Here is a 24,552-nt window from a genome sequence, read left to right as displayed (position 1 = left end):
CATCTCAAATGGTGAGCTGTAACAAGATATTAACACTAGAATATGAAGCAAGATACGAAGAAATGCAACGGCAGGGATACAGAGCAGTAGTAATGTCTTAATTTGCCACGGAGCTGTAACATGACATTAGAATATAGTGCAAATCACAAATCACAAAGAAATTCTGTAATAAGAGTATAGACCCACAGTACAGGCTTATTCTGTCACTAAGTTGTAAAAAGACATTAGTACAAAACACGCTGGCAGTCACCAAGAGGAACCACGGAAAGGATATGGAGCCGTAATGCTGTCCCATTTTGCCACAGAGCTACAGAAAAGTGTCAAGTCTAAAATATGGTGCTAGTCGCGAGGACGTGTTATAATCAGGGTGTAGAGCCGTTGTATGTGGAATCAATCATTTTGTCGCAGAACTATCTATCTCTCTATCTATCTATAGCCCGACGCCCTAATCCCGCAAAGGGTGGCCGCAGACAAAACGCTTCCAAGTCGCTCTGTCATCCACCATTTGACTACCCTCCCCCCAACTCACCCCCTCCCCCAACTCACCCCCCTCCCCCCAACTCACCCCCTCCCCCCAACTCACCCCCTCCCCCCAACTCACCCCCTCCCCCAACTCCCCCCCCTCCCCCAACTCACCCCCCCTCCCTCATATACTTCTCAACTCCATCCCTCCACCTCATCCTCGGTCTACCCCTCCCTCTCCCTCCCTCCACCTCATCCTCGGTCTACCCCTCCCTCTCCCCCTCCCTCCCTCCACCTCACCTACATACACCCTCTTAGTCAGTCTTTCATTCTCCATTCTCTTCACATGTCCAAACCTCCTCAGTGTATTTCTCCTAATCTTCTCAACCACATCCATATCCACCCCACAGCGTTCCTTCACTTCTTCATTCGTCAACCTGTCCCTCCACGTCACTCCCGATGCTCCTCTCAAGTAGCTCATTTCCACTGCTCTCACTCTTGACTTGTTCCCCTCTTGCAAGGTCCACGCCTCGCTTCCATACGTCAGGGTAGGGATCACAATACCATCATGCAGTGACTTCTTAACTTCCATACTCACCTCCCTATTTCTCATCACTGCTTTCAGTGTACCAACAACCTTCCTTCCCTGCTGTACCCTTTCACGCACTTCATCCCCCAAAGTTCCATCCTTACTCATCACACTACCCAAGTACTTGAATGCACTCACATTCTCCATATCCTCACCATCCAACCTCACTGCACACTGTGACTTCTTTCCTCTCAAAAACCATAACTTTACTTTTGTTTACATTAACTTTCAGATTCCTCCTCCTACACACTGTCCCAAATTCATTCACCAAATCTTGCAACTCCCATTCATCTTCATTCAACAGTACTGTATCATCAGCAAACAGCAACACCGGAAGCTTCCAAATCTCACCCTCATTCATTAGAGCCACCCCCACATCCACTGCCCTACCTTGCACCTCCTTTACAACCCCATCCATGTATATATTAAACAGCCATGGAGACATCACACAACCCTGTTTCAGTCTCACAATGAGATCAAAGAACTCACTCAGCTCACCATCCACTCGCACCGTAGCCCTAGCTCCCTCGTACATACTCTTCACAGCACTCAACTATTTCCCCTCCACTCCATATATTCTTCATACCTTCCACATACCTTGCCTATTTATTCTGTCATAAGCTTTCTCCAAGTCCATGAAGGCAGCATACACTTTTCTTCCCTTCTTTAGATACTTCTCCACTAAACATCTTAGAACAAATATCTGATCTACACACCCTTTTCCCTACCTAAATCTCCCTTGTTCTTCTCCAACTAGCTCTTCTGTCATATGCCTAACCCTATCAATGAGTATTCTACCATATATTTTACCAATCACACTAAGAAGGCAAATACCCCTATGGTTACCACATACTTCTCTCTCCCCTTTTTCTTTGTATAAAGGAACAATTATACCTGATTTCCAGTCCTCTGGAACCCTTCCCTCTTCCCAAGCCAATCTACACAACTTCCACATCTACTCCACAACAATCTCATCCCCATACCTTAGCATTTCACCACACACTCCATCAATTCCTGGGGCCTTTCCCAACTTAATCTTCTTCATCTCTTCCACTACTTCCGCCCCACTGATCTCTTCCTCCCTCCTCTCATATTCTCTTCTTCTCCCAGCCATTCCCCAACCACTTATACTCGCGCTGCTCTCACTCTCTACATTCAACAAATCCTCAAAATGCTACTTCCATCTCCAAAATAAGCTGCAAACTGACAAATATTTCCTCCAAGTTAACTCTCTCGCACTACGTTATTCAGGCCGCCACAAAATGATGAGGTTCAACTAACGGCAAAGGGTTGAAAAATATCTTTATTAACTCTTAAACTGTTAAAAACTTCTTTAGCCTGATTAAATGTCCGGAACTAGATTTTGCATTAATAAAATACCAAGTGCGCCCAGATAAGGATAAGCTGGACGAACTAAAAAAAAAAAAAAAGCACATGACGAATCGCTCGCGCGCGTGCGTGAGTGTGTGTGTGTGTGTGTGTGTGTGTGTAGTGCAACCAAAACTGTAATAAGGATCTGATGAAGCTTGGCAGGGTGGTCGGAACTGGGTCCCAGATGGGCCAGTTTCATTTTCATGTCGAATGATACTTTTTGGAGGGGCGTTTTGACCCTCAATACTTGTCCCCATTGGTGTTACAATACGCGCATGTGGAAGAGGCGACGGAGCATTTCTGTGGAGTTTCATACATCTTTAAGCACACACACACACACACACACATAGGGAGGGAGGGAGGGAGGGAGGTTATACAGTTACACTCCGATGACTAGTACTTCATTGATGTTTAGAACAGAAGATTATATTCAACAGAAAATGGAGTTTTCTGTGCTGGTGTTGGTGGTTGTTGTGGTGGTTAGAGTAGCTATGATGATGATGGTGATGCTGGTTGTAGCTGTGGTGGTGCTGGTGACGGTAGTTGTGGTGGTTGTGGTGATGTTAGTTGTGGCAGTGGTGGTGATGTTAGTTGTGGCAGTGGTGGTGATGGTAGTTGTGGTGGTGGTGGTGGTGGTGATGGTAGTTGTGATGGTTAGGGTGATGGTAGCTGTGGTGGTGGTGGTGGCAACTGTGATGATGGTGACTGTGGTAGCTGTGGTGGTGGTAGCTGTGATGGTGGTGGTGGTGATGGAGGTTGCTGTTCAGAAACCGTTTTCATCTGGGAAGTGCATTGCGGCCCAATAAGGCCGCGAGACTCTCGTTGAAGCCTTGTAGAGTTGATCTGCCAATTCCCCTAACTTGCAGCATCCAGTGTATGAAACAAGTTGTGATACTGACACATAACCATTATAATATAGCGAGGAATTGACAGCCTATTTTTTTTTTTTTTTTTTTTCATCTAACGGACCTTGGCCACTTCAACAACTTGAAAATTTAGTCGTGGTTTCACGACATTCAGTGATTTTGGTTATAAGGTACGAATGAGTCTCCTTGGCTACCGTGATCTCTTCATTTTAACTAGGCATAAAATTGCCATCTCTCGTTTTTGAAGGTTGAGTTCTTAAAAAAAAAAAAACACAACAATATACTCGTACTACAAGACACGAGGAAGTTCTTTGGAAAGGATGTTGAGCCGTAGTATTGTCTTATTCACTCGCTGAAATTCAGCTGCAGATGGACGAAAGTCTCAGCCTAATTAAAAATCAGTGAGCTAAAGTCATGTCAACACTCCTGCCAGAACAAACCTGGCTATCGACCGGGCTGAAAGGAGGTCAGGTCTCTTCTTCAAGCAAAAATATATGCGGTTTACTGAATAGGCTGACTACACTAAGCCATTAACTGAGCTGAAAGGAGTTAGGTATCTGTGTCAGGTTGGAACAATCTCAATACAGTAAACTCACCCCACTCATCCTCTTCCATGAAGCGAAAAGATGCCCAGTTTGGTCTGGCTAGTATCTCCGGCTTGGTGAATGCCTCCCTCACCAGGTTCTGATCGTGGAGGAATAATATCGTCTGTGTTCCCATTCTCCATCTGTGAAACCAGTGCATCATCATCATCATCACTGTTATTATTATTATTATTATTATTATTATTATTATTGTCATCATCATTATTAATATTTATAACTGACTACACCAGTGGTAAGATATACTGTTTTTGTCATTATTATTATTATTATTTCTTTCTTAAGAAGTAAATTGCTCGTATTCGCTCAATTTAAAACTTATGCTCATCATACTTGGCCATCAGTTCCCCAGCTGGCGGCTTCATATGACTCAGTATCATTCAGTTCCCAGTACTGGTTTCCCAGTTACATAAAAAAACCTATAAAACTAGTCTATTCGCCGATATTCAGAAACCGCTAAAGGTACAGACTTGAAGTTTTTGTAGGACATAACCAAGGTCAGGAAGCAGGTCTGAAATGACCGGACTCATTTGGGCCGTTAGATTCTGAGATTTTCCAGGGCTCAATGAAGGGTAGCTTGGGCTTTGCCATTTTTACTGTGCGAAGATTTTGTTGCATTCAACTTCCCCCAACATCACGCTCTTCTAGGAGATGCCCTACTACACTAGCGCGTCTCTTCGAAGTGCTCACTATATGAAGGGCATTGAAATCACCAGGCTCAGACATAGCTTGTCATTGATGAGTTTTTGAAATTGCTGATGGCAATTTCCGTTTTTTATTATTATTATTATTATTATTATTATTATCGTCTCGTTTATAAAGGTTCCAACATGCTTGCGTGAGTCAGCCATTGTCATTTAATGGCGGCTTTCTATGCTCCCCATTCTCTGGCAGCCTCCCTGTTCAGTCCTGTATCCCAAAGGTCACACTCTATGACCTCATCCCATATTATCTTTGCCTCTTGCACCCCAACCCCCGACTTTAGCACTTTTCACTTACCGCACCCAACTATCATGATCCAACCTCTCCGCATGCCCAGACCATCTCAATCTACCCCTCATCACAACACCAGTACACTTCATTTCCATTCTTCCTCTCAACTCGTCAATCTTAAACCTAGCCCTCCCCCCCTCCCCCAGGCCTCACATTCAAGGACGCAATACACACCCATCTAATCATTGTCATTTCTGTACTTAGAAGCCTACCATAAGAATATCCTTTTCCTTTACTGCCTAGGTCTGATTACCATACACCAATACACTTCTAAACATGCCGCATACAAAGATTACTAAGCACGGAGGAAGAGCCCTCTCGTAGTCGAAAGAGGCAATAGCTCCCTGAACTTCCTCCAACCACTTAGTACCCCAGTAACAGAGATAGCTCCCGTCCCGCCTCCAACACGTAACATGTCCCCTAGATAACAAAAGTCCTCCATACACTCAAGAGACTCACCAGGGAGACCAGCCCTTTCACATCTGACAATCACTACATGCTCTCCCCGACACACCACCCACACGAAATCAGAATTATCTCGTAGACTACCTTTAACAACACTACATCTCATAGGCACGCACTTATGACAAATACTGCACAAGATGAAGTTACTTCCTACAGCCTTGCGGCAAACCTCATATGGCCACTCTCCCTCTGCTTTGACAGTACCACCACCAGCTGTAGATATCATAACTTTGTTTTACCAGCATTTCCTTTCAAACCCTTGTGCCCCATTCCGTCTCTCTACTTTATAAATCTTTCCTCCTTCTGCCTTTAATTATCTGCAATCGACATCAAGTCATCAGCATACGTCTCCCATGGCAGTCCATTTCTGGAGTCATCATTATCATCATCATCAGCAGCAGCAGCATTCTCTCTCTCTCTCTCTCTCTCTCCAGGTGCCTCCGTACTGAGTGACAAACCAAATTGTTTTCTGTAATCCAGGAAACAATTTACTACGTTGGATGGTAACCATAATAACCACATAATGTCTAATGGTCTAGTGGGATAAGGCGCTCCAGTCGGGTGCGGCCTGTAAATGTTTCCATCCGAGAGATGGTTGGGGTTTATTTCTCGCGTGACGTCACTCAGAGACGAGTGAGGTTGGTCACCCTTGCCTTAAATATCGAGACTTAGCAGCCTTGCCCGGAAACCCTGCACTCCTAATGGGGCAGAAAAGAACTGGATGGATTATTGTTATCATTATTATCACCTGTCTATCTTTCTGTAAACCTAGGCTTTTCCCTCTAAAGGGGGGTAACCGAGACAGGACGACACACTCACCAGATTACTCATCCACACACACACACACACACACACACACACACACACACACACACACACACACACACACACACACACACACACACACACACACACACACACATTTACTCATATCTTAGCCTCTAAGGGGAGATAGGTCCACTTCTCACTGCACCAAGCCGTATGAGGGTCAACTTCTCAGTGCAATCCAGTAACATCTGTAGCAGGGCCCGACAGCAAAGTTGGCTTACCACTGCCACATCATGATGGACCCATCTCCTTCCCCGCACCTGACCCAATCAGCTGATCAGACCAGGTGTGGGAGAACATCCCGTAAGTGTTGCATCACCATTTATGCATTCACAATTTCTCTCTAGTCATCGCTATCACGCACACCCACTCTTCCTTGCTCTACAGACATCCCTCTTGCAACTGATGCTCTCTTCACGCTGTCCATCCTTCCTATTCGTGATCCTCCTCTCATCCTTACACTTCTCACATCTGATCCAGTTTTCTTTTTCACCAATCGCTCTTCATCCATCCTCTCCATATGTCCAAACCACCGCAACACTCTCTACTCAACTCGATCAGCCATCTCTTGCATAACTCCAGTTCTCCTTTGCACTTCGTCATTTCTCACACTATCCATGGGTCACTCCACACATACTCATCAGACACCTCATCTCCATTACATTCAATTTCTTCCTCCAAGCTACTCTCATAATCCACGTTTCAGCCCTATATAACACACTCAGTACCACTACTTCCTCATACAGACTTCTCATTACATCCATTCTAAGTGAATGACATCTAAACACTTTTTTCATTTCTCCCAGCACCTTTCCTAGTTATTCATTCTAAACTTCACCTCTACATCTATTCTTCCATCTACAGCAACATGTTACCCTAAATACTTGAAACAGTCTACCTACTGAAGCAAGTCATCATTCAATACTACATTCATCCTCCTACCATCTACCAACCTCATTCACTTTATTACTTTACTCTTATTCTCATTCACTCTCAATTTCCTCCTTTCACACACCCTTTCACACTCCTCTACGAGCTGTGGCAATCTCTCCTCCGAATCAGCCACCAATCCAGTATCATCTGCAAACAGCAGCTTTCCGTTCTCTACCATCAGCATTCACCAGACTCAAACCTCCACCTAATACTCTCGCACTCACTTCCCTTACAACACCATCCATATAACTGTTAAAAAGCCAAGGCGACATCACACATCCCTGCCACAGCCCCTCTCTTACAATAGAGCAATCACTCACTGCATTTCCCACTCTTACACACGCTGTACTATTTACTGTACATAAAAACTTTTCACTCCTCTTAACAACCTACCACCTAGTCCATACAATCTCAAAACAGTCCATAAAGCCTCCCAATCACTTGTATCAAACGCTTTCTCTAAATCCATGAACTCCCAATAAACAACCTTATCATCCGCCATATACTTTTCGCAAATCTGTCTTACAGCAAACACCTGAATCACACATCTCTCTCTCTCTCTCTCTCTCTCTCTCTCTCTCTCTCTCTCTCCTAAAACCACACTGTTCATCACCAGTAACTCCCTCGGTACCCTCTCTAACTCTCTTAATCAGCACTCATTTTACACCTTATCTACAACACTCAATCGACTTATACCCCGATAACTAGTACAGTCATACTTATCACCCTTGCCTTAATACAGTAGAACGGAACCACACACCCACTTGCCCAGCCAATCGGCACCATACCGCTCACAAAACACACATTCAGCAGTCTTACTAACCACTCAACAATAGTCGCTCCGCCACCTGTCAAACACTAAGCAGCGCACCCACCCATACCTTCAGCTTTCCCTGCTTTCATCTCCTTTACCACCTCCTGCACTTCCTCCATCGTGATCAAAGAATCATTCCACTCTCCCAACACATGTATTCCTTGCTCTCTTCCATCTATCACAATCTTACCCGCCGCTCCCATTTCTCCTTTACATTTAACAATCTTTCAAAATATTCTGCCCTTCTTTTCCTTGCTGCATCCATCTCAATTAACATCCTTCCATCCTCTGCATTTACTCGCTCTTCCCTCCCAGAATCTCATTTCCACATCCTTTTCACCTCCTTCCAAAACATTTTCCTGTAATATGTTAAAAATTCTCAGTCAACTGCCAACCTCAACTCTCATGTGCTGCCACAACAGCATCATGCACAGCTCTTCTTGCTCTATTCCACATTTCCTTATACCTCTCATATGACACTTCATCCTTCCTCTGCAACCACTCTTCATATGCACATCTCTTCTCAGCCACAGCCATACTTACTTCCTCGCACCACCATTCACTACCGTTTCTGACACCACTACCCACTCATCTCACACCACACACGTCTTCCACATACTTAACCACAGTACTCATAAACAACTGCCATGCCTCCTATACACCGCCATTTTCCCGATCTTTCACTGCGTTCCACCCATCTTTCAGCTTCTCCTGATACCCTCTCATTCTCTCTCTTTTGTCCAACTCACTCACTTTCAAAACCTCTCTGTCACACCCAACTCTCCTAGCTCTCATCCACCTCAAACCTATTCTCACCTTTACCTCCACCAGGTGGTGGTCCTACATACTTCCACCCTCCCCTCTGAAAATTCTCACATCCAACAATCTTCCGCTTACATTCCTGGACAGAACCACATAGTCTATCAATGCTCTATTAACAACATTTCCACCCTTCCGTCTCACCCATGCATATGTACTTATAAATATCTTTCTTCTCGAACAAGGTATTTCCAATCACCATCTCTCGCTCAGCACACATTATTATCATTCTTTCCCCATTATCATTTCATCCAGACACACCTTGCATACCAACGACACCTTCAACTGCTACAATTCCGACTCTAGCAGTCAGATCTCCCAATATTACCACATTCACATTTGCTCCAAAACTCTGCAAGCGCTCATCAACATCACTCCAGAATGACTCCCTCTCTTCTTCGTTCCTTTCACGTCCAGATCCATATGCACCCACAGATACCCACAGCTCATGTTCAAATTTCGTTTTCACCCACATTAGTCTCGATGACACCTCCTTCCATTCAGTCACACAGTGCTGTACTTCCGGGCTCAGTAACAAGCCACTTCTTCTCTCGCTCTTCCTCTATTAACTCCTGACATCCATACAGTCACACTTCTAGACTTAGGTTCATCTTTCAGTTTCATCTTTATTTCAGTCAAGGCTAGCACATCCAGCTTTCTTCTCACAACCATTCTCCAAGTCTCCTCCCTTTTAGCTTCAATCGTACTACATCCACAGACCCAATGTTCAGGGTTCGAGGATAATTCATTCCCCCTCCCTTTCGATGTCCTGTCTCACTGCAAGAACTTAAAATACAGAGGGGGTCCCTAGTCCTCTCACCCCGTCCCTTTTAATCACCTTTTACAACACGAAGGGAATACGGTGGCAGAATCCTTCCTAACACAACCTGGTGGTAGCACCACCCTATAGCGCGGCCAGATTGTGTCTCCCTTCCCCCGCCACAGGGGGGATAGAAAAAGATGCAGCAAATTATTCCAACAACAACAGCAACAGAATTTTCATTGCCATTACCATTACGTTATCACTGTCATCATCATCATCATAATCATCATCATCATCATCATCAGTCATTCATCAGTGATCATTATCATCATCAGTCGTTTATCGTTGATCATCATCTTCACAACTCTCGTCTTCGACATGCACCGCAAGACCAGGAATTAAAAATGCAAAAAAGTAATCTATGGAACCATCAGCTGGGTTATATATCTTCACTCTGTAAAGTCAGCACCAAAATTTACATGACAAATTTACTTTATAAAGTCTGTGGAGAGAGAAACAGAAGAGACAGAACTTTTGGTGCCCACTGCACATCCAAGGTTGCTCAATGGTGGTACAGTTGCTTTCCGATCTGTGTGTACCTTGAGTCTGGTGGACGTATAGCTGGTGTTATGTCCTTTCATATGTTTACACCCTGTCTGTCGATACGAATGACGTATACAGACTCTATTGCACATAAACACAGCCATACGACCAAGGCCGTGCACACGTGGAGGGTTTAACCCCCCTCCCCATTTGGAAAGAATTAAAAATTCGAATGAAAAAAATGGTAGAAATGCAACTCATTAAATTAAATCCTGTTAAGAATGTTACGAGATAGAACAATAATAGTAAAAAGACTCAACCTCTCTGAAGTGCCCTAAATTCCAAGGTGCTCCAACCATTGATATCCACATTGCTTTCTCTTGCAAGGTTCTGTAGAGTTCAGTAGGTAAATTACCCTCAATGAGTGCCCTTTTAGTACTTTAGTCAGCTACAGTACCTAAATTTAACGTATTGCGTTACTTAGTTTGGTGGGTAATTAAGGCTCTCCGATCGGATTGAGATTGTGCAGGTTTACATCCGAGGGATGGTTGGGGTTTACTGATCACGTAATACCACTCAGGGAAGAATGAGGTTGGTTACCCTCAACTTAAATGTCAGTACCAACTTGCCTAGCCCCTGGCTCCTACGCTCCTCATGGGGCAACACAGGATTAGATGATGAATGAATGAATGAATGAATAAAATAAAGTGAATAAACTGTTACGATTTTTTTTTCAACCCCCCCTCCTCTTTCAAAACTCCAGCACACGGCTCTGCAGATGACCCTTCCAATGTCTCATGCGTCGCTTTCACTACAGACACCCCTCATGGTCCTGGAGAGGAATTCCGTCATGTGGTGGCACCGATATGATCGGGAGATGATGTTGCCTGATTATGCAAACATTCCTCAACTTCCTTCGTGTCCTCCTTATCCCTCAAAAGGACGATTGTGAACTTCGAAATTAATGCAACTTCAGCCGACAGTCCACTGGGCTCACATTTCAGATATAACTGGGGCTACAGCTAATACTACTGCTGCTATATCCTATCCTAATTCGAACTTGGCCAGGAAACGGCAGTGTTTTTTCTGGCTTTCACTCTCCCTCCGAGAAGAGGGAAAGGTTTAGTGAGCTCTGGGCCACGAATTGTCTATTTATTAATCTATATATCCATTGGCTGACGGCCCACACATCTAAAGGTGTTTGTTGTTCCTACTCAGGAGCGACCCACGCCAAGTTTGTGTACACTGGTAAACAAGATTGTCTAAGGAAGCGTGAATTGAATAAGCCATATACCTACGCTTGTACTGCCAGATAAATAAAACTGTCTGGAGACAGCAATAATATAACAAATTCAAGCTTACACTCACAGGTAAATGTGACTGGTTAGAGGTAGCAAAAATATATCAAACCCACACTTATACGATAAATCCTCCTCCAGGACACCGAATGTGTCAAGCCGTCTCTGTACAATCTTTACTCCTGCGCAGGGAATGACTTTGTGAAAAGATCTTATTCACCTCTCTATGGAGTACTACTTTCGTGAGGAGGGGGGAGGGGAGTTCACTACATACAGCCTTTCTAAACAGGGTGATGTCAAAGGTTTTTCTTCTCACGAACTCCTCTTAGCGACTCCATTCTCTCTCTCTCTCTCTCTCTCTCTCTCTCTTCGCCCCAGTACTGCATTTTTTTCCCACTACCATCGCCATTTCAATGGTCATAGTTCTTCCGGACTGTTAGTTGCATTTCTCCTCCATTACGGCGGGCGCGTTACACCCGTCTGGGAATGCACCCTCACTGCATTTCTCTCCATCTGACTAATGGAAGAGTTAACCGATACTCTTATTCAGTCATATATGAAACAAGTCAGCTCTGGGACTGTCTTCCTCAGTCTGTATTTCCCTCTTCTTATGAGTTTCAGTGTCTTAAAAGCAATGTGTTCAGGCATCTCAAAGTGACTATTCGATGTTGGTGTTTTTTTTTCCTTCCTGAAAATAAACAGTTGCAGACTTATAGCCTTTACTTTTCTCTTCGTTGCATTACTTAAAAAATACAGGTAAACAAACTTGTCTGGAGGTTGCAAGACCTTGCTTATACACTCAGGTATAGAATATTGTCTGGAGGTAGTAAGAAAGTAACAGACCTACATTTATACTTACATGTAAATATCTCCATGCTTCTTTCTCAAATCGCCCACTTGCTCTTGAATGCTCTTAGTAGTAAGGGGGATATAGCCGACCAGAGGCAGACCCCACCTGCCTGATGGAGAGAAGCAGAAGAATACTTTTATATTTGTCGACGGGGCACTGGTCTTAGGCGCGTCCACACGCGTCCTCGAACATGTGTTGACAACACAGTTGGCAACATGTTTGGAAACATGTATGCAGCAGTATTTTGACATGAATGTAAATTTGTTTCGGTGCAGCTTCTAACCTACTGGCACCAGAGGTGATAGCATAAGTGTATACATACGAGGGAGCTGAGACTTCACCATAATGTTGCCAACATGATCTGGTCGCTGCTGGTCGATTTGTAGCTTGTTCGGAATTGTGTTGTTTACATGTTACCAGCACTTGTTCAACCACACGTTTGGACGTGCCCTTAAACTCCTTCGATGCACACTCAGCTGAATAAAATAGGCCGGCGATAGCAAAAATATTCTTTCAGAACTCCCAGCTGAATACAATAAATTTGCGTTCATTTTATTACTAGACTTGTTCAGATCATGACAGGTTTAATGGTATAGATACTGACTCTTTCAACAAGGATATCCCAAGGAGCTTGTGATGGGTTGGGGGAACCTCAGTTTTGACCAACAGGCTACACATTACCGTCATATCTGACCAGCTAATGAGATTTATATATATATAAAGTTATTGAACGTGCTTTAGAAAATTTATCTTTGTTTACTGAGGAATGAAAATAGATCATTAAAAGCAAAACTTTTAATTTATTTTGCTATAGCCTTTGGGGCAGAATATTTCAAGCTTTCACCTACGCATATTAAACATAATTATCCATTTTTATATACTCCTTAGTTTCTGTTAGTATTGCAAAAAACAATCAGTACTGATATAGTCCTTCCTGCTGGACCTAACGTTAAGTAAAACTTAAGTACGGTAACTGATTTTAATTTAATTGAGGGATAACCAAAACTTACATATGGTACAGTAAAACCAATTAATTGAGTTCCGTGTGGATTTTTATCTGCAGACTGGGTTAAACTAATACCAATATTGTCATCTTCAACAGCAACTTCATTCCTATTCTGACCAACAGTATGTACTTTTTATCAACTCTGAGCCAAACACTGGGGATGTGATCCCCTTACCCCCCACCAGATCGGGCCATCCCTGACTCTCACCTTTCTTTTGTAAACACAGTCCAGTTGCTTGAGAGACAAAAGGATAGGACTGTGTTCCACTTGAATGCCAAGATGTTCAACTTTTATACCAAGTAAGCCATCTTGTATGCCCGAACGTGCATCATGTACGTCAAAACATTAAATCTGTATGCCAAACTGTCCAATACGTATGCCACAAGTTAAACTTATATATCATTATGATTATCATACTTGACAAAATGCTAAACTTGTTTGGCAACATGTAGTCATTATTACAAGCAATGTCTTGGCATTAATTGCATTTAATTGTGCAACTGTTCCACACATGACTTTCAGAAAATGTGGATTAGGCTAAATCCTTGCCCTCAAATTTCATGGGTACTGGAAGCACAGAGCGCTGTAATGCTTTGCTAGAAGTGTGTTTGTATGTGTTTGAACAGGATAATTCAATCAGATTTTATCAGATTTTAACCAAACTGGGTGAAAATGTTGGGCATCAGCCAAGGAGAAAAAGCAGTGCTTTTGAAACTGTGGATAAAACATTAATGTCAGTGAGCAAAGTCTGCTTAAACAGTTTTCATCCGAATTATACCAAACGTGATGGAAGGGATAAGAATGAGATAAAAACAGCGGGAGTCAGTTTTCAGAACTATCAGTCAAAGCTCGTCATGTCATAGGGCAAGATCAAATATCGTCCATGTGCGTCTGTGTATGAAATGAAAGTTTTGACATGATCTGGACCAAACTTGGTGGAAGAGTCGAGGGTCAGCCAGAGATTGACTTATTTACTGAGAACAGTAGGTCAAAGGTCAAGGTCGCGTGGCAATGGCAATGGGAGCATTGACAAACTGAGGAGCTGCCAGTGATTACCGGGCAATTTAATTGGGAAATTGGTCAACTCTTAACTCGTACAGTAACATATTTTCTAAAATCCCTTCCATGATATTTAATGATGAAAATGTATAAATTCTTCAGTACCGTAATCACTGGTTATTATACCTCTTTTCTATACCGTATATGATTTATTGAGTAAAATGCTGCAAAACAGTTCCTAGAATGGATAAAACGACAATAGTCCGTTAGCATTCGTCACATAATATTAGAAATCTTGCTGCATGTTTAGTATGAAACGCTTATCATATAGTTATCAGAGAGATTAATGTTTCCCCTGGCAAATGCTGAAGAGAAAGTATCGACTATTAGTAAAAAAGAAAATAAAAATCATGAAGTCGAATTCATGTGAAGACGAAACCGCCAACTGAAATAGCAAGTACCTATGTCATATACAGTAGATAGATAGATACTATATATATAGATAGATAGATAGACAGATAGATATAGATAGATAGATGGATAATGAATGGAGGAAGGAAAAACAAAGGGAAAAAAAATATGTCTATGTGCCTAAAGGCATCCTCCATTCATAAAATATTATTAACAACTGGATTTGAATTGAAGTGGATTAAATGTTTGTGGGAAAGAACTCCCAGGAAGTGAATTCCAGAGAGTAGTAGTTCTGGGGATTAATGAATTTTGATAAACAGAGGTTCAGCATTGCGGGGGAGAGAGTGTGAATTCATGGGCTCTTCCAGCTACCCGAGTATTTCGGGAGAAAATGTGAAGGGAAGGAACAATTGAAGCCAGTTCGTCAGAACACTTACGGTAAAAATATCTATAAAATAATGCTAAAGAAGCAACATCTCTACGTACTGATAATGGAGGAAGGTCTTGCGTGATGGCAGGATTATACTCGTATATTAATCTAATAGCTTTATTTTGAATTTTCTCCAACTGTCTCAATGCAACCGCTCCACATCCACTCCACAGTGGTGAACAGTATTCGATCTAAGAACGCACATGACTTTTGTATATTGTGGCCATCTGCTCGTCAGTGAAGAACTCACGAACTCTGTACATAAGTTCCAATTTTTTGGAAGCATTTTTAGCACAAGCTTTCCAGCTTAGGTTGGGGTTTAGAGTAACACATAGGATATCAATTGTAGTGGATATAGGAATATTGACATCATTTAAAACTAAGTGAGAGTCTGAGGGATTCTTTCTGTTGGAGGAATTAATGCATTTAGTTTTCTGAGCATTAAATGAGACCAGATTTGTTTGTCCCCATTGATTAATTTTAGAAAGGTCCTGGTTCAGAGAAATTGCTGTGTTTATTTGGGAATTTATAATATCAAATTATGTAAAGGAGGTACTGAATGTGAAAGAACTATGAAGGGTCGAGTCACCAGCATAAGAGTGCATTGGGTTGTGAGTGACAGATAGGAGGTCATTTATATGAATGAGAAAGAGGATTGGCGTCAAAACTGATCCCTGAGGTACGCCAGCATTTATGGAATGAAACTGAGAATAAATACCATCTACCATGACCCGTATGTTTCTATTATGTAGGTAAGAAGAAATTAGAGGAACCAGTGATGCAAGGCCATAGTGTGACATCTTAGACAATAAGGCCCGGTGCCATACTCTGTCAAATGCTTTTGATATATCTAGTGCTATTGTGTGTGTTTCACCATGTTGGTCTATTGTTTTGTTAATCTGATGGGTAAGAAGGCAAATAATGTCTACAGTTGAACGTTCTTGTTTAAAGGTCAAGGTCTCAGGGCAAGGCCAAATGTTCGACACTATAGTGAACAGATTTCATTCGACTCGAACTAAAGTTAGTGCAAGGACTGAAGGGCAGCCAAGGGCGAAGAGATTTGGTTTTAAGAACACCTCGCTGAGAGGATATCGAGTCACTTCCTATCTTCAAAAATGATTCATAACTCGGGAACCGGTGGCCGGATTGGACTGAATATTGTTTTATTCATCAAGTTAGAGCATTCTAGCGATACTTTGCTCTAACAAAAATTCGCACTACATGGGCCGTGTTTGCTGTGTAATTTTAACAAACCAACCAACAAACAAACAGAAATCGGATCATTATATATAGAGATTATACTATACCATTATACTACACAATTTTAGGAGGATAAGGAGGGGGGAATGAGATGCGAGAGATTGATAAACGTCACTCCTCTCTTGTGTCATGCTGGTAATTTCAACGCCGACCCAAGGACGAATCCATCCCTTGCACTGAAGGCAAATACTAAATTTGAAACAAAAGGCCAGAAAAGAGTCATAACTCGGGAACCGGTGGCTCGATTGGCCTAGAAATTGTTTTATTCTTCAAATTAGAGCATTTTAACAGTACCTTGTTCCATCAAAAATTTGCGCTACATGCGCCGTTTTTGCTGTGTTACGGTAACAAGCCAACCAACCAACAAACATACAGAAATAGGATCATTATAATATAGATAAGGTCAAAGTACAAGGTCACAAAGCAAGATCAACTGAGTTCTGAGTTCATCTGAACCAAATGGTGGAGGGTTTAAGAGTCAGATGAAAACTACGTAAATGATTATGAGCACAAGAGGTCGAAGGCCAGAGTCACAGAGCAAAGCTCGGCTGTTAGACCAATTGTAGAACTTGTTGCTTCAGACTGTACAGTATGTGCACCTTGTATTTACGTGTTATCTAAAGATGATTTTATTTAGCTCAGGAAGGAATTGTAACTGAATGGGTTAGATAGCCTCCATTAATCCAAGATTAGACGGAAAGCTTTAAATGAACAAGTTAGATGCAGCCTCTGTTAACCCATTCCACCGACAGAGTCTTGTATGTATGAAGGATAATACAATGATCTTCACCTAACCTTACTTAACCTAACCTAAACTGAACTCACATAATCTTACAGAACCAAACCTAACTTGCCTAATATAACTTCACCTAACCTGACCACACCCAACCTGATTTTACCTATCTTGACCTCTCCTAACTGAACTTCATCTAACTTGACCTAACCGAACCGAACTTCACCCATCCTAACCTAAACTAACCTTGCCATACCTAACCAAGTCTCCCGTCATCTAACCTAACTTTTAAAGTTACATATTTTGACCTAATTTAACCTCACCTAACATGACATAACCCAGCTCACCTAACTTCACCTAACTGACATAATGTAATCTAACCTAACCTAAACTAACCTAACTTAACTTCACCCAGTCTAACCTAATATAACCTTACCTGAACTAATGTAATCGCAACTCTTAATCTAACCTACATAACCTGACCTGACTTTACCTCACCTAGCCTAACATAGCGTAACCCAGCCTAACACGTAAGACCTAACTTCACCTATCCTTACCCAACCCCAACCCACCTGATCTAACCTAATGTAACTTCACCTCATCTGATTTAGCTTCACCTGGTGGAAGTCCTGAAGGTTTCTTGAAGAAGGCGAGCCACAAGAGCAGCATCAGCGCACCCCACAGCAACAACTCCACCACCATCTTGATCCAGCACACTCACTCGAACTCTAAATCCTAAACTCAGCGACTCAGGTGCACACCAACGTCGCTGGTCACTGACTCTGTTCTTCAGTTTTCTCTGTCCACTTTATAATGGTCTGTACTTCCTCTCTATTTGTCTTGAATGCTGACCTGGAACAAAAGAGGAACACTAAAATATGGAGCCAGTTACGATTCAGTGATATACTATAGAAAGGGTGTTGAGTCGTGGTGAGGTTTTTAATTTTTTTCCTATCACGGAGCCTGTAACAAAAAATAACACTAGAATACGTTATTATCATAAGAAAGAGTTTTGGGAAGGATGTAAACCCATAATATTGTCTTATTCTTGCTGCTTTTACAACCCTTATTTAGCTTAACAAATACTTTTATGATCTGAGTTAAATACGGCCTTCATAAGCCCACTGTATTACTAGGGGGCTCTCCTAGGAAGTTAAAATACCTAGTGGAATCATGGCCAAATTTAATGTACGCCAGAGGACTGACGGAGTTAAGGTGGACGATGTGTCGCATTTTAAATGGCTTCGGAGATTCCTTAACATTTCTTCATTAGCTATGTGTTCACCACATCACACCTCGATATCCTTTAATATTACTGATGCAAACCCTGTCGATATAAAAATGATATAAACAACGTGCGGGTGTACAAAATGTTAAATTGTAAGTGGCAAGATAAAATCGCCGAGGGAGGGATGCTTCAAAGCCTAGTAGAACGCAGTAACCCACCACTGAACGACTCCAATGGCGACTTGGTACTCCACTGACCCCATCACTTAACTTATTGTCACTGTGGATGGAGATAAGAACTGATAATACTGTACTGTGACATGCAACCCAGCATGAGTCTCTCTCTCTCTCTCTCTCTCTCTCTCTCTCTCTCTCTCTCTCATCTACAATTTCCTTCTTAAATCTTTGAGTTATTACTTATTGTTATTTTGTTTATTGGGGCTAGCAATTTTGTTTACAGTAATAATTATGTACAACAATTATATACAGTTATATACTGGTCTGGATCCCTCGCACTCTCCTCTTTGTCCTGAGTATAAGCATACAGAGAAGCATTCGTGGATATCAGCAAGTTCATTATGTACTGGTATCTAAAACAGCTTTTCCAGTCGTTGCTTCATGCCAAGACGCTCAGTAACTATTCACACTTCTATTTCTGCTTCCACAGTCACCTTTTGCGGTGGTATTGTCGAAGGCACAAATCATTAAAAGAAATTCAAATGTTGGTGTGGGCTTGTTTTGCATTAACCATAATTGCCTCACCTTCATATATTAAAGGTTACACAAAAGAACTTGCACAAAGAATTACTTACACATTGTATATATATATATATATCCATCCATCATCCAATCCTACATCACCCCATAAGAAGCGTAGGAGCCTGGGGCTAAGCAGTTGGTCCCGACAATTAAGATGAGAGTGACCAGCCTCACTCATCCCTGAGTGGCATTACATGAGCAATCAACCCCAACCATCCCTTGGATATAAACCTTCACCGGCTCAATCTGATTGGATCGCAATAATTACCCACTAAACCACCAGGTACCAAAATTTTGTTATATGGTTACCACCCAGCGTAGTAAATTGTTTCCTGGTGCACAGGAAACCATTTGGCTTGTCACTCAGTGTAGAGTCACCCACAGGCAGAAGGAAGAGGAAAGAATGAAGGAAAGACAGAAGAGGGAGAGTAAAGTCACCCGTGGGCAGAAGGACGAGGAAAGAATGAGGAAAGAAAGACAGAAGAGAATGGAAGGAAAGAAGGATGGAGAGGAAAGGGCAGACACACGAGAGCAGCACTACATAGAGTGAGTGGATGGTGAGAGCCCCCACCTACCACAAACATATATATATATATATATATATATATATATATAAACATATATATATATATAAATAGATAGATAGATAGATATAGATGTAGATATAAAGATATATAGATATATATATAGATCTATCTCTCTCTCTCTCTCTCTCTCTCTCTCTCTCTCTATATATATATATATATATATATATATATATATACAGATAGATACATATACATATATATATATATATATATATATATATATATACATATATATATATATATATATATATATATATATATATATATATATATATATAGATAGATACATATATATAGAGATACATATATATATATATATATATATAGATATATATATATATATATATATATATATATATATATATATATTAATAGAACTGTCTCCCTCTGTCTGTATTTCCTGCTTCCTATGATCTCCAGTCTTTCAAACGCAGTGTGTCCAGGCATCTCGAAATGATCGAATCTTCAATTTGGCTCTCTCTTGTACTTTGTTTTTTTTCTTGGAAGGAACAATAATTGCGGGCTCGCGGCCTTTGGTTCCTTCTTCCTCACATAAAAAAATAAAAAAAATCTGACTTCCGTCGTAGCGGACGTGTTTAGCAGAGCAGGGCACCGCAAACGGAAAATCACTTTCGCAACGCAAATCCACAAACTAAACAAATTATCTTCCACAACCGCAGTTCCACACACTTTTTTAAATATGGGATTCCGCAAATGCAAACGCAAACACAAACCATTTCTATCCCTTTCAGTAGCACGGCATCAGTTTCATTTATTCTGGATACCATTCGAGGATATTGTGAAGTTTAGGATGATATTTTTCGTAATCAAAGGGTTAAAAATCATCTCTACAGTAGTTACTCATCCACTACAATTATATCTTTATTTATTCTGTCTAATAATAAATGACTTGATGAAGTTTGGAAATCGTCTGCAGTACTGAATGAGATATATAAAATTATATTAATTAATAGCAAAACTTAAATATATACAGTAATCCCCCAAATTAGCGAGGGTTACGTTGAGAACCCCATCGTTAATTCTTGAAATCGCCATTTGACGCCTTCCTGAAAGTGACATTTACCGGTAAATGCGTAGCCAGTGAACCACTAATACTGTGATGCTGTCTATCTATCTATCTATTGCCAGACGCCTGAATTCCGTAAGGGGCGGCCACAATCAAATCGCTTCCATGTCTCCTTGTCCCCCGCCATTTCACTGCCCTGCTTCCAGCACACCCCCGTCTCTCATATACCTCTTTATCCCATCCCTTCACCTCATCCTTGGCCTTCCCCTCTCTCTTCCCCCCTCCACCTCACTCACATACACTCTCCTGGTCAGTCGCTCACTCTCCATCCTCTCCACATGGCCAAACTACTTCACTGTGTGTGTAGATTCTCCACCTGACATAGTCAGAGTGGAGCGGGCCTAGGGTGGAAGGCCCGCCATAACTACTTCACTGTGTTTCTCCTAACGCTTCCTGTCACATCCACATGCACACCACAACGGTCCTTCACTTCCTAATTTGTCAGTCTGTCTTTCCGCGTGACTCGGCGTGCTTCATTCAACTCATTTCCACTGCTCTCACTCTTGACTTGCGTCCTTCCAGCAAGGTCCAAGCTTCACTTTCCTACATTAGAGTTGGTATCACAATACTGTCATGCAGTAATTTTTTCACTTCCATGCTCACTTCCTTGTTTCTTATCATTGCTTTCAAGGAAGCAGCAACCTTTCTTCCTTGCTGTATCAATTCAAGCACTTCACCCTCTAAACTTCCATCCTTACTTATCACAGTACCCAAGTACTTAAATGCACACACATTTTCCATTTCCTCCTCATCTAACCTCACTGAATACTCACTGACTTCATTTCTCTCGAAGAACATAACATTACTCTTCCCTATATTCACCTTCATATTCCGTTCCCTACACACTCACCCAAACCCATCCACCAAGCCTTGTAGCTCCCCATCGTCTTCACTTAACAACACAGCATCATCTGCAAACAAAGTACAGGGAGTTTCTAAACACTACCCTCTCTCATTAGGACCGCTCCAACATCTACTGCCCTACCTTGTATCTCTTTTATAACCCCATCTATATACAGATTGAACAACCATGGGGACATGACTCATCCCTTTTTCAATCCAACCTTCAAATAGCAAAATTCACTCAGTTCACTATCCACACGCACTTCAGCCTTAGCCCCCTCATACATAATCTTCACAGCATTCAACAACTTCCCATCTACTCCATATATTCTTAATAATTTCCCCAATCCTTGTCTACCAACCCTGTCATATGCTTTCTCCAAATCCATGAAAGCCGCATATAACTTCTTTCTCTTCTCTAGAAACGTTTCCACTAAGGATCTAGGAATGAATATCTGATCTACACAACCTCCTCATTTCCTAAAACCTCCCTGTTCTTCTCCAACTAATTCCTCTGTTATTTCCTTAACTGTGTCAGTAAGTATCCTACCATATACTTTTCCTATTATACTAATAAGACAAATGCCCCTGTGATTACCACACACTGACGTTCCGCGGCATTCTGAAATTCAAAGTTACGGCGAAGTTTTTTAAGAGAAATGGAATCAGATATTGATGATTAGCACCTGGAACAATAATCAGTTACTTTTACAAAATCTGCTAGTAAAACAATCACAATTTATGTAATTGTTACAGGTGAAGGTCTCACTGGTGGGGGGTCTTGCTGTTTAAAACAGTACAGGAATGACTACCTTACTGGCTGGCAATGTACCTGCAGAGTACTTATCAGCAATCTATTACAGAGAACGGAAAGCTAACCGTGATCTGGAATGGAGAAATAAAATTATAGTACAATCTGAAATATAACAATAAAGTCACAACACGGTCATACAATACACTACAATACACGAACAAGTTTATTATCTCCGGAAAAGTCACAACATATGAAAATACAATTATATCTTACCTGTAAAGAAATGAGAGAGATATTTCACTGTAAAAATTAGTGCAAGTAGAAAGGAAAAAAAAAAAAACAAAATTGGGCGATAACAGCAAGACTTGCCTGGTGTCAAAAATGTGAACAAACGCTGACGTAATCCCTTGTTTTGCTGATTTTTCGTTTACAGTGATAGAATAATGGATCGCTGGTATAGTAGAGAATCCTATCTTAGTCCATTCATACAAAATTGGTTCTGAGACCAAAAAATCAATAAACAATGCACAAATTCCTATGGTTTTCCTAGGGCAACTCGTCTGGCCTGGCGGGAGACGGCTGAAGTAACTGCGTATCAGGAACAAAGAGACGGCGCCAAGGTAAAACAAAACTATCTATCTATCTATCTATTGCCAGACGCCATAATCCCGTACGGGGTGGCCATTTGACTTTGAGTTATTTGTTTTAAGGGGAGGGGCACTAACCCTCCACCAACCCACTTGTTGACACGTAGGGAGCACGTATAGTTTGGTTATATGGTTACCACCCAGCGTTGTAAATAGTTTCCTGGCTTACAGGAAACCATTTGGCTTGTCACTCAATGTAAAGCCACCTGTAAAGGAAAGAAAAGCAATAAGAAGTGACAGGAAAGATGGGAGAAAGAAACAAAACTACTTATATGATATAAATTGTTTGTTCTCACCTTAGAGCGGTGCAGATCACGGATCCAAGCACAGAGATTCACAGAAATAAACTGAGTCTTATTCAGTACCGTCTATCAAACAAAGCAAATCACTCATCCACCAACAGACGTTGAACAAACCGTATTTACACTTCATAAACTACACTTAGCGACCAGACAATCGGCCAGATCACTCACCCAGACTCAGGACTATCACACTATTGTAATCAAACATGCAAAACACTGAAACAGAGCACTTAGCCGCGGTATTCTCAGAACGGACCAGAAGGACGTCTTGCTGGTAGGGCGAGCAGAGCGAGAGGAGGAAGGTGTGTAATGGATGCAAGAACATAATTATAGAGGTTGACGGTGGTCAGAATGAACGTTCAAATGAAATGGAGGAATAGAAGAAGGGAAGGAGAGGAGGGACTAATTCATACAAGGAGGATGGAAAGGTTACAAGAGGAAGGAAAAAAAGACAGAATATAAGAGAAAAGTGGAAGAGCGATTAAGTAAATATGGATTGGAGCAGATAGGAGACATGGAAGGTGTGTGCAAGATATTCACAGAAGAAATCTGTGCAGCATATGAGGGTGGTGTGTGGGGTGAAGTGAAAACAAGAGGGTGCAAGGAACAGCATGATGGAATGAAGAGGTGAGACAGGCTGTGGCACAAAAGAGCATATAGTTAGTGGATGAGAAACGGTGTGGAAGAAGTTGAGAGATGGAAGAGTTATATGTAGAGAGGAAGAGAGAGGTGAAGAGATTAGTAAGAGAGAGTAAGAAGAGAGTGGATGATGAATTTGGAAGGAAATTTGAGTGTAAAGTGGAGTGGAATGTAAGAAAATGTTCTGGAAAGAGGTAATGAGAGTTAGACAGGGTGTCAAAGAATTTAATCGGAGAGTGAAAGATAAAAGATAGTAGATTACTAGTGGAGAAGGGAGAAAAAGTAAGCAGTTGGAGAGAACACTTTAAGGAATTGTTGAACTTAGAGAATGAAAGTAATGTGAGTATAAGAGGCTGGGGAATACCTGGGAGATGGAGGGATGTGAGAGGAGAGGAAGAAATTAGTAGGATGTAAGTTGTGAAAGTAATGAAGAAAGTCAAAATGAGGAAAGCCCAAGGAATTGATGAAGTGTGTGGTGAAATGCTGAAGCATGGGGGAGAGATAATAGTAGAATGGATGTGGAAGATGTGCAGTTTGGCCTGGGAGGAAGGTAGAGTTCCGGAGGATTGGAAGTCAGGTATAACTATTCCCCTGCACAAAGGAAAAGAGGAATAAGAAATGTGTGGTAAACATAGGGGCATTTGTCCTTCTTAAGTGGTAATGGGAAAGTA

General features: G+C 41.7%; 1 protein-coding gene across 1 annotated transcript; it reads right to left on the bottom strand.

Moving 5' to 3' along the window:
* Positions 1-3,837: 3,837 nt before the first annotated feature.
* Positions 3,838-17,880, bottom strand: LOC145398656 (cytochrome P450 2L1-like). Its single transcript, XM_080271462.1, has 3 exons — positions 17,654-17,880; positions 12,206-12,305; positions 3,838-4,015 (listed from the first exon to the last, which is right to left on the bottom strand). The coding sequence occupies exons 1-3, from the start codon at positions 17,736-17,738 to the stop codon at positions 3,838-3,840; spliced, it is 363 nt and encodes a 120-aa protein (XP_080127588.1). The 5' UTR covers positions 17,739-17,880.
* Between the last annotated feature and the right edge of the window lie 6,672 nt (positions 17,881-24,552).

The sequence above is a fragment of the Coenobita brevimanus genome, chromosome 46, assembly GCF_032717465.1.
Source record: "Coenobita brevimanus isolate Jiangsu-jjx chromosome 46, ASM3271746v2, whole genome shotgun sequence".
Classification (NCBI taxonomy): Eukaryota; Metazoa; Arthropoda; class Malacostraca; order Decapoda; family Coenobitidae; genus Coenobita; species Coenobita brevimanus.
Note: the sequence above shows the minus strand (reverse complement) of the source record. Positions and strands in the feature narration are given on the sequence as shown.

Excerpts from the sequence above, each read along its gene's own strand:
- LOC145398656 (XM_080271462.1), bottom strand. The coding sequence starts at position 17,738 with ATGGTGGTGGAGTTGTTGCTGTGGGGTGCGCTGATGCTGCTCTTGTGG. Across the intron at positions 12,306-17,653 it reads ACCTTCAGGACTTCCACCAG|GCAGGTGGGGTCTGCCTCTG; the intron begins GTGAAGCTAAAT and ends TCTCTCCATCAG. Across the intron at positions 4,016-12,205 it reads AAGCATGGAGATATTTACAT|ATGGAGAATGGGAACACAGA; the intron begins GTAAGTATAAAT and ends CTGGTTTCACAG.